This window comes from Antennarius striatus, chromosome 23 (genome assembly GCF_040054535.1).
Source record: "Antennarius striatus isolate MH-2024 chromosome 23, ASM4005453v1, whole genome shotgun sequence".
In the NCBI taxonomy this organism is placed as follows: domain Eukaryota; kingdom Metazoa; phylum Chordata; class Actinopteri; order Lophiiformes; family Antennariidae; genus Antennarius; species Antennarius striatus.
The window spans coordinates 11,814,012-11,830,840 of NC_090798.1; the positions used below are offsets into that span (position 1 = coordinate 11,814,012).

The following is a 16,829-nucleotide window of genomic DNA, read 5'->3' on the forward strand; positions in this document are numbered from 1 at the left end:
ATTTAAATTTAAAAAAAAAAAAAATAGCGCCATTAGGGTTACAGCAATTCACACAAGTGATAAAAATAATAGATAATGATCAGAAAAATCAAATAAAGAGGTCATGGATTGTAATTGTTTCCACGTCATAAAGGAATCTTATCACAAAGATGTGCTGAATTTTAACATCCACGCGTAAAAGTTTGGAGGCAGTCCTACTCCCCCCCCCCCAAAACTGAATGTTAGAATAATTTAGAAGACCAGCAATTTGTCAGAAGAAGAATGCTGCGCGTGACGCATCACACTATGCTCTTTATCTCCACCTTCCAGGAAAGGAAATATGAAATATGTTATGTGATGGAATCACGTGGGGGTCCGAAAACACGGGCTAAGTCATGCGCTAATCCGTTACTTAAAGTCGATCGCCCGCTGGTTGGGTGGGGGGAACGCAAACCGGGGTCAGTGCGCATGGAACGGGAGCTTGAATCCACACTGGACTGAGGGAGAAAACACACCAGGTGTGTTTCTGTTTGGATGAAGTCTTAGCTGAAGCGTTTATTTATCTTTATTAAGATACTTTTTTTTTTTTTTTTTTTTCCTCCAGCCGATAAAAGTGACGCAAACTCCGCCGCAGCTGCGCGTAAAACTTCGGGATGATGTTTCGGAGCGTCTTTTTGGTTCTTGTGGGCGCGGTGGTGGTCGGCGCTCAGTTCCCCAGGGAGTGCGTAACACCCGACGGCCTCCGGAGCCTCCAGTGCTGTCCTTCGCCCTCCGGACTCGACGACGACCCGTGTGGCTCAAGCTCGGGGCGCGGACAGTGCGTGGCCGTCGTGGTGGATGCTCGGCCGCACGGCCCACAGTACCCGCACGACGGACGGGATGATCGGGAGCGGTGGCCCCTCCGTTACTTCAACCGGGCTTGTCAGTGTAACGGAAACTTCAGCGGGTACAACTGTGGTCGCTGTAAACACGGATGGACGGGGCCCAACTGCGACCAGCGGGTTAATATTGGTAAATCCTTTATTTTTCAGTCATAAAGTTGACTCCAAATGTGGAGCTGCGCGCCTTTGATTGTTACTGCAGCACTTTTGGGACGCAAGAGTAGAAAAGACTAACATTTAGTAACATTATTGTCACATAAAAGTTGACAAAACGCATTTAAAATGCCTTTAAGTGGAGTAAAAACGCGTTCGATATCAAGAATAGTCGATTAAAACTGCCTGTTGCGCTCCTCGCTCCACTTCTTTTCTCTCTCGTTAAAACAGACCCCTCCATTAACGCATGACTGACTGATTTAATCCACTTTCTGTCCGTTTTAATCCTCCAGTAAGAAGAAACGTGATGCAGCTCAGCGCGGACGAGAAGCGGGCGTTCGTCAACGCGTTAGACCGGGCAAAGCGCACGGTTCACCCGGACCTGGTGATCGCCACTCGGCGCTACGAGGAGATCTTCGGGCCCGACGGGAACACGGTCCAGTTCGAGAACATCACCATTTACAATTACTTCGTGTGGTCCCACTACTTCTCCGTCAGCAAGACGTTCCTGGGCGCCGGGCAGGCCAGCTTCGGTGGGGTGGACTTTTCACACGAGGGTCCCGGTTTTGTGACTTGGCACAGGTTCCACCTGTTGCAGCTGGAGAGAGACATGCAGGTAGGATACAGTCCAGGAAGAAGTGACTCTTAGATCGCGTTGTAGAGGGATGAACTGATGGGGGATGTAACCTAAACAATTTTCTTTCAAGTCGCAATCGATAGATGTTGAACATCCCCGCGCAATCCTGTGTCTTTTTACGCACAGCTCCTTTGTTGCATTTCACGCATCATAAAGGAAAGTAGCGCACAAAAAGGGATTCTATGAATATAATTGGATAAAATTGGATTAGTCCTTCAATTTGGAGATGATTGGTTGGAGACAGTCCTGACCAGAGCTTTGTTAAAGTTTAATTGATTAGATTTTTTTTATGCGCTCAAACCACAAAACGGCCAAATGACCTGAAACAACGAACAAAACACCGTCAAGGAATTGCAGTAAAATATTCTAAATTAGTTCAAGTCTGTAAATAGGTAAATTTTCACATTTTCATTGAAAGTGCAAAGAAAAACTGTTAATTTACAGATTTTACAGACAATTAAAATCAAACACCATCAAGAAAGCAACAGTTGGAACCAGAAAGTTAGTTTAGGAGCAAAGCAACGAAAATCATTCAAAAAAAAGACTTTAAAGTATGTTTGATGAAATTAGAGAAGTAAGGTAAAATTGCATTCAGAATTCTGGAATTTAAATATAATAAGAACTGATTAGATTTTCCTTGAAATGATAAAGAAAACTGTAAAAAAAATAAAATAAAAAAAGCCACTCTAGACATGACTTCTCATCTAACAAACTAAATAATTTATTACAATTAGTTATTGCACGTGTGCACATGTGTATCTAATTCAAGAAAGAAAATGAAATTCAGAATAAATGAATAGTCTTTCTGCAAAAAAATAATAATTTGTCGTTAAAGTAACATCTTAAAATGTACAGACTGTAAGTTAAAATTTTCCACAAGATTGCTGTAAAAATTTAGTATCCATAAAATTTTGATTTTTTCCCCCGTAGGCATACACTTACACTGCAAAACATTGTGTGATTGTGATTTTTAAAAAAATGTAATTGATGTGTATCTGGTTAAAGACCTGCTTTTTTTTCAGGTAATAATGTTTTGTGATTGAAAAAAAAAAAAAAAAGGTTTAAAACCGCTGAAGTTTCTATTACAGCCCCAAAGGAGTGACCCTGTAAATTTTAATAATTCACAAAATCACCCTTCTAAGAATTTGCGGACTTATCATCAAATTTTATGTAAAATTACAATAAAATCCAGGTTTCAGGTGATTTGAACATTCAGCTCTTTGGGTGTTGATTGGCTGCACACCTTACCTGCACACACAGATGTGTATGGTTTGTCTGAAAACTGGAAAGACATATTCAAGAATGATCAGAAGTCACTTGAATAGCTGGTGCTTCCTTTAGTATCTAACTTTATTTTTTACAAATGACGCTAATCCCATAATCTCATAATGTAAAATAATAGACTGTTTCCAAGTTAAAGGACATCTGGGTCTGCCTCCGCCTCTACAATGGAACTAATAACCTCTAATGAGCCTGATCCTTGGGGCTCAAACCTAGAGGCGACTTCTGCTTTGGTGTCAGAGCACCTCGCCTTTGGGATGGCCTCCCTGAGGACAGAAATCGCAGAATCACTTCTTAAAATGTGTTTTGACAGACCTGACTTGACATGGCGTCGTCCTCTCTACTTTTACCCGATCATCCTTTTCCTATAGCTTCCTTTTGGAAGGCAATATACCATCTCATATTGTTTTATTCCCTTTGCTTTATTGCTTTTATTTTGCCTTGCCATGCCATCTCTTTATTGCTTTGACATCTTCATTCCCTTTCAGTATTTACCGAGTGCTATATTTACTTCCTCGCACCTCCGTCTTCTTGTTTGTCCTATCCACCATGTGTCTTGTATTTTTTAATTAATTTTTTTTGGAGGAGTCCAGTTGCTTTTAAATTCATCATTGTGTGATTTGGCATCACGGCGTTGCTTATTCTATTTGTTACGATACCTTCTGAGTTTCCTGTCAAAGCACTTTGTAAGCGTTAGCTTTCATTGCTTTTAACCGACGTGGTGTGTGACAGATTTCCAAGATAATGATATCAAGCTGACACACGGGAGCTTAAAAGAGCCTCGCTTGGGGATTTGAGGTGTTGACGGTGTTGTGTCGCGCCTTCATGAGAGATGTATGGGTTCTGTAGTTGCCGTTAACAACGTGCCAGCATGAGTGGCTGAATGTTCATCCTTGTTTGAACCCACAAGGACATGCTGCAAGACCCCTCCTTTGCCCTACCCTACTGGAACTTCGCCATTGGCGGGAGCACTTGCGACATCTGCACGGACGACCTGATGGGAGCCAGGAGCAGCTTCGACATCAATGCCCTGAGCCCCAACTCTATCTTCGCCCAATGGGGGGTCATCTGTGAGAGCGTGGAGGACTACGACACACTGGGAACCATCTGCAACAGTAAGACCGAGGGGGTTTTTGGGCAAACTTATTCAGGGGTAAAGACAAATGCCACTTGGTTCTCTTCGTACAGGCACTGAGACCACACCCATCAGAAGGAACCCGGCGGGAAACGTGAACAGACCGATGGTCCAGCGTCTTCCGGAACCCCAAGATGTGGCGGATTGTCTGCAGGTTGGCACTTTTGACACACCACCCTACTACTCCACCTCCTCGGAAAGCTTCAGGAACACAGTTGAAGGTGACCACAAGGTTTTCTTTCTCTGCTTTCATTCCGCAAACGGTCTCAATATTTGCTTGTGTTGTCCATCTTTTCCTTTTACATCTTAATCTTGTTTCGGCAGGTTACAGCGCCCCCAAGGGGAACTACGACCCCGTGGTCAGGAGCCTCCACAACCTCGCCCATCTGTTCCTCAACGGGACAGGAGGACAGACTCACCTCTCGCCCAACGACCCCATATTTGTGTTGCTCCACACCTACACAGATGCCATATTTGATGAATGGTTAAGGAGACACGGTTCAGGTGATTCAGGAACAAATTCCTGTTGTTGCCTTTATAATACCTGCATATTTACAGGTTCCTGTTAGCACTGAGCTTCTTAGTGGCTAACTTTGAGTGTTCCTCGATAGAGTCACCGGTGTATCCTGAAGAAAATGCCCCAATCGGTCACAACAGGGGCTACAACATGGTGCCTTTCTGGCCTCCAGTAACAAACGCCGAGATGTTTGTGACCGCCCCTGAAAACCTGGGTTATTCTTACGAAGCTGAATGGCCAAGTACTTATTTTGACTTACCTTGCACAGTTTACCTAAATCTTTTTTTTTTTCAACTAAAGTAATAACCATCGCCTTCAACCTTTCTAGGTCAAGCTTTCACCACGACTGAAATCATCACCATGGCGATAGTCGTCGCCCTGATGGTTGTGGGCATGATTTTCGCTGCCACCACCTGCGCCGTCCGTGCCAGATCTTCCAAGATGGAAGGCCACCAGCCTCTGCTCGGGGACCAGTACCAGCGCTACGACGATGACAAAAGTCAGTCTGTTGTCTGAGATCGATGTTCAAACGTACGCTACACGCTTGTGCCTTTCATTCTCAACTTTTGCAGGAACACAATAAAACCTGAAGGTGTTCTCTCCAGAGAATACCTCATTGTTCTTCGTGCCAAATAGCCCAACTGCAATTGCCCAGCAGCCGTAAACCTCTTCATTTAAGATGTGTTTTTATTATTGAAAAGATATACGGTAGTGTTTTTAAGTGCGTGGCTTTGCAAAGTTTGCAAAAATCCAATCTATGAAATTTTCAGATTTCAGGAAAATTTGAAAATGGAATATTGAATGAAATAAAGTGAATATGAACGATCGATTCCTATCATTTGATGATACTTTAGTGTTGGTAATGATGCCGTTTGCAGTTGAGCGTTTTATGTTTCACTTACGAGACGAAGAAAAGAGATTCTGATGAAATACTACAAATGTTGTGTGACTTGAATACATTTTAAATAGTACAGAGAAACTAATTTAATTATACATATTAATTGTCCACCATCAATAATTTTCAAAGGTTTATCACACTTTTTTATTTATCTTATTTCACTGACTTGATGCTTGCAGTTTATCACATTCCACTTGTAACAGCCACAATGTCCACCAGGGGGGGCAATAAATCTATTTCTGAAATTCTAACTATCCCTGACGCCAGAGGAATGCGTTGTATGTTATCGTCTCAGCATGTAAATGTTCTTTATATGTAACTTAATCCAGGTGTCCTAAAAAAATTTTAACAAGAAAAAAGCAGAGTGTTGATTCAGGCTCAATAGATGAAAATGCAGAATGTCAACAGTTTATTTCTGTCTTTATTTGAGCAGTCATGCATGCTGGTCTTTTTCTTACATTTTCACCTTTGCAAAAATAACACTGGATCTGGTGAAGGAATAATTATTTTAATTGATAATCTTCTTGACACTCGACTTTATACTTATGCTGGATATAAGGTGTAGTGACTGTGGTTAAAACATTAATAAACACAGTAAGAACACGTGTATTTACATTTTCTATATTCAATAGAAGACACCGATTGTTTTTATTACTTTTCTGTTGTTGTTTTTTTCATTCTCGCAGATACACATGTTCTGAAAAGGTTTTTCTTACCTTCACATAAGAAGAGATATAGTGGTTGTCGCTCCAAATGCGTCATTTTCTTCATTGATTTAACTCATTTTCCTCCATCCGACATGAATCACTGACCCTACTAGATAGACAGATAGATAGATAGATAGATAGATAGATAGATAGATAGATAGATAGATAGATAGATAGATAGATAGATAGATAGATAGATAGATAGATAGATAGATAGATAGATAGATAGACCGACCTTATTAATTAATTAATTAAACTATAACTAAAAAGTTTATACTAAACTATAACTAAGATATAAACAGTATAAAATTAAAATATAAACAGTAAAAAAAATTAAAATATAAACACTATAAAATTAAAATATAAACACTATAAAATTACAATACTATGGCGACGCCATGACCCGCCCTACTGTAGATCTGATTGGTCCCGCAGGACGATGACGTTTCCAAAGTAAGTTTATTTATTTGCGTAGAGCGGCACCTACGTGCGCATGCGTCTTCTATGAACGACGTTTTCGTCATACATAGAGAAGATGAGATCGATTAAATTAAATTTACTTTTTAACTTACCATCTACATGCAAACTTCCGGGTAGATGTTGTGTGTCGTCACAGTCATATTGAGCCAATCAGAGGCGGAGTGGGGCGGCTCGTGGCGTCGCCATAGTGGGACGGCTAAATTGGCCACCTGTCTGGTGTCGGATTTCAGAGGAAGCTCAGTCTCGCGACTGGTCACACACCCGGATGGAGGTTGTCTGGGTGACAGCGGAGCCGCTGTGAACCGTTCGGGGGAGGGGGGCAACAACACCTCACGCAGCGGATGAATAAAGTTGCCCGGAGCGCGAGCCTGCTGTAACTTCCCTCTTCGTCAGGAGCTCGCGCGCGTCTCCCCAGCAGATCATCCGGGAATCATCCGGGATTTACCTCCGAACACCCCCCCCCCCCCAATATACCGGGGGAGATCCTGCGTCGCGGCCCATGATGGAGGAGGACAACGACGTCGTGCCGGAGCTGAAGGATATTGAGATAAAGTTGGGTCGAAAAGTACCGGAGAGCCTCGCGCGCTCTCTCATTGGACGAAAGCATCACGACGAGCACGAGAAGTCGACGGCGTCGCACGTGACGAGCTGCAAATGCTGTAAAAATTCTACAGATTTGAAAAGACTGGAGGGCAAAATGCAATTACTGAAGCAAGAAATGGTGAGAAAAACTCTCTACTTCCTGTTTATATATAGAGAGAAGACCTTTAAAAACATGTATATTAAAAACTGAGAAGAAGCAGACATTATTAACTTAATTTTACAATAGCCTGTTAGCTAGAAGGCAGAAACTATTCCAAGGCTGCTATTACCCAATTAGCATAGTTTCATGACAGGTGACCTTTGACACGTCAGTCGCCTCGGATGTCAATCACGCTACATCCACCTGTGGCTGGTAACCAGCCCCGTTTGCCCCCACATGAAATCACTTTTATGTTGGAACGTGAATTTTTTTTGCAGATGACTTGCTACTTAGAAGGAAGCCGCGCTATATTCACAACAAACTCCCCCCATTTCAATGCAGGTCATGGGAGGTATTAGCAGGCCTGAACAGATGGCCGAGTTGACGGCCGGAAGACCGACCGGTCAACCGGGGTCGGTGCTGATTGGCTTGAATGTTGACAATCAGAGGCTAAATGTGTCAGCAGTTTTCGTCATGGTCTAATTTTGTTTCAGCTAAAACTGTAAAATCGACTCGGACACGTGACACCACTTTACTACGCTGATACCAGGGAGGAAAAGTAATTGACTTTAATTGTTCGACAGTTCATTTCACTCTGAGGCCACCATGGGATTAAATGATTGGGCTGAAATAACCTACACAATATCAAACTGGCAAATAGGCCCTGAAATGTTCCAGGGTCGTCCTTTTTATTAGTTCCGCATGACAAATTAAATATGCTGACCAAAATTGTGTGTCCAGAACTAAGTTTGTGACTTTGACCTGTTTTGTTCGTCCTATCTGATGTGGGACGCCCGCTTGAACTCCAACGTGACTCCGTCTGCTACGCTTCGGTGACTGAGTTCACAAAACAAACACACCAGCAGCGCTAAATGAACACCGGGTCTAAATCCACTCCAAAGGAAGGCTGTTGTGTCGGACCAGCTGTCTGGAACCGCACCAGCCCCCGTCGGTCTTCATCTGCCTGGATGCGTTTGAATGTGGTACATCTGGCAGGGGGGTCTCCGTTCGAATGACCCCACAGGCCGTCCTACTTCCATCCCCAGTCAATGACATGGTTTGTCAGGGCAGGGAACTAAATCAATGGATGCACTGTGAAAAGCAGGCGTATCATTCATAATCCCAAAAGCCATTTCCTGTCCTGTTACACGAGTAGCACTAGTTTAATATCCGGCGACACATTGCTAAGTCTCTTTCTTCTACAATACAAGGTATAGGCATGACCAGGAAGTGGGGGAGCTAACAATTGTGAAGTCAAGTCAACTTTATTTATAAAGTGCTGAATCACACCAGAGGTTCCTTGAAATGCTTTACAAAGGCAGAAGAAATAAGGCAGTCAGAGACTGCAACATCCCGTGACATGCTTTTTGTTTCATCTTTCTATCTGCAACGGTTGCAAAGATATTTGGTGGACATACTAATGGACAAACAAATGGACGAACACACGAACACTGACAATTAAAATACATCACCGCTTTATAGCGGGATGTTAAAAGAGGAAACCGACTTAACCCCCGAGAGCAAACATGAAGCCACAGCAGCCAAGAGAAACTCCCCAGTGACAGTTGTGGGAAACAAATCTAAAAGCTTGTCTAATTTGGAAGATACAGATTTTCTCAGATGTAAAATGATAAATGTTCAAAGATCTTTTTTTTTTTTTTATTTAATACCTTTTTTAAAATTTTGGTTTAGCCTAAAGACGAACACAAAATGTGACTGAAGACTCCAGCACAGCCGCTAAATGGTTTGTGGTGAGATTGTTTTCTTAGCTAGTCTCCAAGATCAAGTAAGGACTTTGGACCTCAGTGCTAGCAATAGCTAACGGTGGTTTTGTATTACATTGCTTTTGAATGTACAGTACTTATGATGGGGTTATACAGTAGCTGTGTTAAAGAAGCAGTTCTACAATATGCCGGCTCCAGCTAGCCACATGTAACTTAGCTTAACTCAGTCTGACACCTGTTGAATCACCTGTAAGCAACAGGACTTAACTGGGATACATTTCTCTTCTCCTCGCAGGCACATCTGCGAGCCATCGACGTGAAGCTGATGCTGCAGCTCATGTCCATCAACGAGGGCATCGAGTCCATCCGTTGGCTCATAGAAGACAAAGGAGGCGCAGCCAGCCAGGAGGGCAGCCTGACGGGCAGCCTGTACAGCCTGTCTGACAGCCAGGACGGCACCTCGCTGCAAGGCAGCCTGAACAGCCTGAACGACGGCAACAGTGACGGGCTGGACGGCCTGTCCGTAGGTAGCTACCTGGACACGCTAGCAGAGGACCTCTCTGAAAACTCGTCCCCGACAGATCTGGAACGTCTTGTGGATAAAACTGTCATCAATGGCGAGGGGTTCAGCAAATCGCCACTGAAACTCAGGGTGGAATCCGATGAGTACTACTGCTTTGGATGATGGGAACCACAAAGGTGGTTGAAGAGTTTCAGACGAGGACGTTGACAAATGAGCACAGCTGTCAGATCACTTTGCTCACATGCTTCGCATTTTTTAACCGTCAAGGTCTTGGCTAGACTTGATGAATGACTTGTCGTTTTTTGTTTTGTGTTGTGGATTTAAAAAGGGAAAAAAAAAACCTGTGGCAGTGTCACACCAAATAAGGGAAAACGGCTTAAACACTGTGTCTTAAGATTTTATCAAGCAGGTCAAATAAATTTAACAGGTGCTCTTTAATTATGAAACATTATTTATTATAGTCATTACCAAACGGGTTTCGCAATTTCAGTTCCTCCTGGCCTGAACGTACTGAAGAGGTCGTTGTGTTTTAGATTAACCACAATCAGCTGATCTGAATGAAGGTGTCGATAAGGACACCGTATCCATTTGGACAATCAGGCTTTTCATGCGGTTAGTTATATCATTACAAGTGCAATTTGTTTCTATGCCAAAATCTGTGCACCAACGTTGTAAATGTTTAGCTTTAAGTTATTTTTACCTACATTTCTACTAAATAAATCCGCAGTAATGGAATTCACGCAAGATAAAGACAATAAAAGCATTTGGCTCGACCGAAAACCAATGATTGTTTATGAATTACAGAGCCCCGAGGCGAGTGTCTCCAGGTGGGAGTCCTGATAATGATCTTATGTGAAACCTGTTTGCTTTGTGGGCAATTTATAATGACCTGATGCCAAAAAAATGTAATTAGATGTATTATTAATTTGTTTTAGCTTTGAAATCTTTATTTGGATTTGTTTGATGTTGGTATTTTATGCTGCCTGCTTTTTGGACAAAAAAAAGTTTTTATTGATGATGTTGTGGAAATGAAATAATATATTTTTTCCCTCCTTTTTCTCAGATTTTGTAACTTTTTCTTTTTTTTAAATGCAGCTGAAGTTCCTCTAAAAACAGTTCACTGCATCCGTTATGGAATCTTAATGAGATGGAAAGGGAACATTGTGTTGACTTTCCTTTTTGGAAAATGTAATTATAATCTTTTAATAATGAACTCAGCCTTTTGTGGTGTTTCTGTGTAATGTTGCGTGGAAAATTACCTTCCTTTATTGACTTTGTCGCTTCCCTTGATGGAAGGCAGAAACAGGAAGATGATTCTTTTGCTGCCGAGGTATGCTGTTTGGGGTATTATTTCAGGGGACGTGCCAGGTCTTATCACAGCCGAGGAATCTTTTCACCAAAAGCTCAGGAGTGCAATAACAGTGAAAATAACACTAATAATAGAAATTCCAGCCATGTTGAATATTTGATAGTCTGCTATTTTGTTTTCATTTTTAAGCAACTCGTTAGCTTCTTATCTTTCATGTGATAATTGAAGTCCCAGACAGAGTATGCAGGGAAAGTCATTATGTGAAAGATGAGAACCTTGGTCTTGTTGGCTTGCGAATGAATGAGCGGTGGCCGGGACCGGCGTTTTCAGTCGCTCCCTTACTGGGATCAGCTTCATGTTTGAGAATACTGCTTTGTTGTATTAGCCTTAAGTTTGTCCGTGGAGATGTCTCGCGTTAGGATCAGAGTTTATTCCAACCTTCGTTTGAGAAATCAGGGATGAGAGATTTTGTGGATGTTTTCTGATTATGCAAGTCTCCTTTCTTAATGTTGAAACAAACAAAATAAAAACCACAGGACAGTTTGTTTAGTGGTACATTAGTTCCAGACAGATATAATGACTTTATATAGACACATTAAGCGTGTTCGTAAGGTTGTCTCGCTCCGGGTGGTAAGCGGCTTTATTTGGTTTTATGCTGTCTTTCTTTATCCCTATCTCCCAGAGGCTTGGCCCAAGTCTAAGCCCCCTGTCAAGCTGAACTGAGCTGAAGCCACTAAAGCAAAAAGCTTTGTGAACTGCATGACCTCATTGTCAGTAATTCAATTAAAATCCCAAAAGTCCTCTCAACTTCCTCAAAATTCACATGTCAACAAAAACCAAGTTGTGTGGCTCGTGTGGCAAAGATGTTGAGCCTGGAGCAAGAGGCCTTGAAGTCATCAGGACAGGTTCCTCGAGTTTATCTCATGAGTCAAATATGCCCCATGGTTACGCAGTACACCACATGTAAACAGAGGTTGCCTTTCTCCGGACTTCTGTGTGTTCATCTGCGACATGAAAGGGAGTCGGTCAACGTGCTTTTGCAGGGAAGAAAAATGCAGTCATCGACAAATCGTCCACTTCCATGTCGAATAATTTTCTTTCCTTTATTTCAACATACTCCCCCCACTGTGTTCTGAGAAAAGTAAATATTACCATGTGATTGTTCATCCTGAGAAAGTTAGGGAGCAAATCCCCCCGTGATTTTGTGGGGAAGCGAGGCACATTTTTTCAAACTCATCTCTCAGTAGTTCCAGACAACCTGCTTCCTGGGTGAATTACATGCGGGCTTTACAGAAGGCAAACAAAGGACAACCATAGGCAGACGTCTGATCAGAGGGCAGAACAATGATTTATTCATTTTCTCAGTTAGTCCTGGGTGGCTTGTACTCGTGAATAATCGTACCTGGGTATTTCGTGAAAGTGGCTTCCAGCAGGGATCCATTAGCAAATTAGACGCTGGGGTCTGACCTGTGCCACAGGATGAAGGGAATCCAATACTTTCTGGTATCTGGGAAACTGTCACCACGCTACTAAATGAGCATACAGGATATAGGTCATTGGAGTAGGCCTTAGGAGGGATCAAAAGAGCCGGGGACACAGAGGACCCCTCAGACAGGAAGCTGAGTAAATAAACACAACTTTCCAGCAACTCTTTTCAGGTTCAATTCTATTTTCCTTCATCTGGTGTCTGGTTAGTTTCAAGCTTTTCATATAAAACTAGGAGTGCTAAACAAAACAGAACGTACATTACTGTTAAAGTCGTGTGCTTGAGAAGTCCGACTTGTTCATGAAGGCTCGGCGTACCGGTCGGTCGACTCATTCTGATACATTTGATGGATGCTGCACATTAGATCAAGTGTGTCAGCGTTATTAGATTTCCAGGGATGAGACGATTCATGGTGGGAGATTTATGAAGCTGTGGAAAACTTAATATAGACTCTCTTTAAGAATGAGTATCTCCTTTCGTCTCAGGAAAAGACTTGAAAGTCCAGAATGACCGCAAACCAAATGCTTTCCGCTGATGATGTGAAGATAATCTTCAATTTAAGACTTAAGTAAATGCTTATTAGCAGTAGTCACAGTGCATAAATGGCCATGTCATGTATGTCTACGCTATAGGGTGGGAAACATCAGTTTCCAGTAGATTATATCTTGAAGGAGCTCAAATGGCCTTCTGCCAAGCCGTCTCAAGAGTCGTGGTTCCTGGGAAAAGACAGCATCTGTTTTTGTCTGTACATTTATAAAATATTAACAATGGCTGCCTCTGCTCTCATATGTCGGCTTAGATTCATTAAAAAAAAGCATTTGGAAACACAGAAAAGATCTGAGAAACCCAAAAATAGAAAGAGATCAACTGGCTGCCCTGCAAAACATTCATAGTGCTTGAGGTTATTTCAAATCACCCAATGAACCCTTGAATGTTTATCAGATGTACCAAAGCTCACATCACCTCATCGGACCTGTTCTGGGTCATTTGTCCGCAAGTATTTGGGAATCTCAAGAGATATGACTGATTACATGTGATTTTCTTCAGTTTTCAGTGCTACTCCTGCTCAGTAAGTCTTGTTTATTGATAGTTCAGCTTCAGCTCTCATTTCACTTGTTAAGAAAATATTGACCAGTTACTGCTAAATAAAGGTTAACTCTAGCGTAACTAAGCTACCAGGCAGGCTTGGTCAGGTAATGAATAAAAGAAGAAAATTGGTGATATTGGACATCTGACCCAAAGAAATCAAGTACAGCTGAAAGGATTATATCTTTAACAAATTGGCATAACAATGATATTAGCCTAAATAGCCAAACAGCACTCAACTGTGCTTCCTCCAAAATTAATTCTGTTAAGCTCACAGTAAAAGGAGAAGACGGCCGGATGTAATTGAATTCAAGTCTCTGGGCATTTTTTGTTAATCTTATATTTTGCTTTTCTTTTACATACCCAAGCACTTGAGATGGAAAATAGCTAGTAGCAAAGTTTAGTGTGTCATCCTTGTCACTAACGTATTTGTACATATTTCCTGATGGTCATAAACGTGATTGGCAAAATACTAAGCCTTTAGCAATAAAAGAACAAAAGTTGCCTGAGACCAAACATTGAGCTAAAATGCCAGAAACATGACTCCAAATGAAGGAAGATGTGACTGGTTGTGAAATATTGAGTGTCAAACCAGTTTCTCATTGTGATGAGTAATGAAGTCCTACGTAACTAGTCAATTTCCCAACCACTGCTGGGAGCGAAGAATCACCTTATTAATCACTAAAAGGGTGGAAACGTCACTCTGAAGAGCAGCAAATTTCACTGTCAAACTACTTATGAGTACAGTTGGAGACATCATGGTGTGGATAGAGGACATCATTAATGTGTTTTTCAGTAGATGCATTTTGACCGAACCATCGCAATTGAGCCACTGAACCCACTCAGATCAAACATCCAGGAGGCGTCAACAGATAGCAGGAACGAACAAAACTCTTTCTCATGTGACCCCTCTCCCTCGCTAGTCCATTTCTTCCTTTGTATCGAGACCAGAGAGCTCCTCTGTAACTATATTAGGAATGACAGGGACTTCTACAGAAAGCACTGAAGCTTTTGAACTTAGTCATCAATGAGCCAGAGTTTACGGAGGTTGTGACTTCTCGGCTCCATTGCATATTCGTCTTTAGGATGTCCTTACATTTGATTTGTTATGTAAAAGATTTCAAATAAATCATCCGATTCTCTCACGCGATGTGATGAGAAACCATCCTGAGCAACAGGCTGCTTTGAGCCAAAAGGTCAAAAGCCTTTTCAAGTGTTTCCTGGCAACAAGAGGACCCCACGCCATTAAAGGAGATGAGCCGGGGCCCTGTGGTTGGCAAACAAAGTCGACCAAAATGTTTCCCTATGGATGTCTGCTTTGTAATTCCCTGGATACTCATTCGGGTCAACTGAGTACAGTTTAGGGTCAACAGGAAGGAATTACAATCACCCGAGCCACGAGGGTCAAGAAATGTCAATGTAAACCCAGATAGATACGAACTCCAACGATACGAACTTTAATCGGTCTTTTTTCCCTTTTTTGTTCCAGGTTCGGAAATAATTCTGCAGAGGAATCCCATCATTCATGTACTATCGAAATCTCTTGCATTTGAGGGAAAAGTGTGGTCCCTCCCTCAATAAGTTGTCTGCGCCTCTGACTCCTGGGCCTTTCTCAGAATTTGCTCTCCTGCCTCTTACTACTGTTGACAGACTATTGAAGACTTCTTGACCAAATCATTTTTGTCTGCAGACTCTCATAAACTGCCATCTCTTGTGGGAATGAGATGGGATCCTTATGGGAAAGAACAAATAGTGCACTCCCATCTATAACCGCAAGGCTGGAGCTTCCCTTAATCCTTGCATGTCAGTCATAGTGAGTGATGTCCTATTTCCCAGAATCTAACACCTATAACTTGATTATTATCTCCTTTTTAGCTATTTAGAATCGGTTGTAGATATGTTTGGTCTTCTAAATCCATTCAGCCCTCGTGTGCTAATAAAATGTGGCACATATCCTGCCTGCAAGGAGGGGAGGACAGAAAAGGCTGTCCAGGTTCAGATCTCAGAATTTGCATTAGAAGTCTCATCTTGAAGCTGTTACATCAGGACACAGTGGATTGCACTCGAGTGCTTTGGTCTGAGAGGTAAAAGACCTCCAATATCTGGGGGATTAGGATGCAAACCTGGTAACGTTTGCTTTGAACCCTCTCAGAGCCCCTCGTTCAGATCGAGGGCTTTGTTGAAAACACAAGATCGTCGCTACTTGAGAGGGCTTTGGATGGTATTCTGGAGGGTTTTATTACCACCGGGCCTCGGCTACCCTGAAGGTTAGCATGGAGCAGGTAGATTGAGTGTCAGGGTATTCATGTCGGGGAACATACTGGTTTAGGAACCAATGTTCAGTTTTAAGTGTAGTTTCATTGTAACAGACGCAAAGCAATTAAACAGAAGGATTAAGACATAAACTTTAATGGTTCATTAAAATATCTATTTATTTAAAGCATTGTATAAAATTATTGGGAAGGGGAAGGGTTTGAATCTCTTCATAATATTCAAACTTAAATTCCCCTCTTATTTTGCAAATGTTTGGATCAACACCCTAACGGTCTGGTATATCCTCAAAAAGGTATCCATTCATTTACGTTCGAATGTTTTATTTTGCATCTTTTTAGTCTTATAAATAGAATTTAAACTTTTAATTTCCCAGCCCCGCCCCACAAATTAAATCAGCACACCTCCCAATTAAACTCATACATAACTAATAAATACTCTGACGTTACTTCTGTGCGTCCAGACGTCCAGAACGGACTTCAGAGGATAATTATCTCCCCTCCTTTGCTGCACTGTTCCTCTCCACCAAACATTTAACCCCAACGCTTAACAGTTGGAAACCCACACCGCTGAAATAACGCAGAGCTTTTGTCTTGACTTGTCTCTGATTACTCCAGCATTCAGTCTCCCAGCCCCCACATACATACCCTGTGGGGATAGCCACCTGTCTCCTGACTCCCGAGATGCCTCCCTGGCCTAACAGACAGTTCTTTGTGTTGTAGGGGTGGGAGGGGTGGGGGGTGGTAAAGCCTCTTAGTGGGCTGTTTCTGAGAGGACTCAGGAGACTGCCGGCGAGAGGTTACAGTGATGTGATTAACCAGTATGGTCCTGTTAAATCATCAGTGGTACAGTATATGTTCTGTTGCAGGCTGGGTGTTACGATCATGAATTAAAGGTACAGTAAAGCTGGACTCAGCAAATGTAGCGACGGATAACCCGCCTAACAGCCGGCCACTGGCAGTTTGCGTTAATGATTGCCTGAGCGCAGCTCATCATCTGAATCAATGGTGCGCAACTCGC

General features: G+C 42.3%; 2 protein-coding genes and 1 long non-coding RNA gene across 5 annotated transcripts; 2 read left to right on the forward strand and 1 right to left on the reverse strand.

Moving 5' to 3' along the window:
- The first annotated feature begins 351 nt into the window (after positions 1 to 351).
- LOC137590647 (5,6-dihydroxyindole-2-carboxylic acid oxidase-like) lies at positions 352 to 5,732 on the forward strand. 2 transcript variants are annotated; one of them, XM_068308352.1, is made up of 8 exons: positions 352 to 497; positions 584 to 990; positions 1,307 to 1,629; positions 3,842 to 4,046; positions 4,120 to 4,287; positions 4,391 to 4,570; positions 4,678 to 4,824; positions 4,912 to 5,732. In XM_068308352.1, the coding sequence occupies exons 2-8, from the start codon at positions 633 to 635 to the stop codon at positions 5,097 to 5,099; spliced, it is 1,569 nt and encodes a 522-aa protein (XP_068164453.1). In that variant the 5' UTR covers positions 352 to 497; positions 584 to 632; the 3' UTR covers positions 5,100 to 5,732. The 2 variants fall into 2 exon arrangements, with proteins under 2 accessions (XP_068164453.1, XP_068164452.1); XM_068308351.1 differs by having other exon boundaries at positions 352 to 990.
- On the reverse strand, positions 5,685 to 6,887 carry LOC137590650 (uncharacterized). Of its 2 annotated transcripts, none has more exons than XR_011034444.1 (3): positions 6,761 to 6,887; positions 6,198 to 6,297; positions 5,685 to 5,815 (listed from the first exon to the last, which is right to left on the reverse strand). It is a non-coding gene; the product is annotated as an uncharacterized lncRNA (long non-coding RNA). The 2 variants fall into 2 exon arrangements; XR_011034445.1 differs by having other exon boundaries at positions 6,198 to 6,294; positions 6,761 to 6,883.
- On the forward strand, positions 6,790 to 10,855 carry LOC137590649 (leucine rich adaptor protein 1-like). The gene is made up of 2 exons (XM_068308353.1): positions 6,790 to 7,389; positions 9,430 to 10,855. The coding sequence occupies exons 1-2, from the start codon at positions 7,168 to 7,170 to the stop codon at positions 9,817 to 9,819; spliced, it is 612 nt and encodes a 203-aa protein (XP_068164454.1). The 5' UTR covers positions 6,790 to 7,167; the 3' UTR covers positions 9,820 to 10,855.
- The last annotated feature ends 5,974 nt before the right edge of the window (positions 10,856 to 16,829 follow it).

Coding starts and splice junctions, on each gene's coding strand:
- LOC137590647 (XM_068308351.1), top strand. CDS start 633: ATGATGTTTCGGAGCGTCTTTTTGGTTCTTGTGGGCGCGGTGGTGGTC. Junction 4,288..4,390: donor CTTCAGGAACACAGTTGAAG/GTGACCACAAGG, acceptor TTGTTTCGGCAG/GTTACAGCGCCCCCAAGGGG. Junction 4,825..4,911: donor TTACGAAGCTGAATGGCCAA/GTACTTATTTTG, acceptor CAACCTTTCTAG/GTCAAGCTTTCACCACGACT.
- LOC137590649 (XM_068308353.1), top strand. CDS start 7,168: ATGATGGAGGAGGACAACGACGTCGTGCCGGAGCTGAAGGATATTGAG. Junction 7,390..9,429: donor AATTACTGAAGCAAGAAATG/GTGAGAAAAACT, acceptor TTCTCCTCGCAG/GCACATCTGCGAGCCATCGA.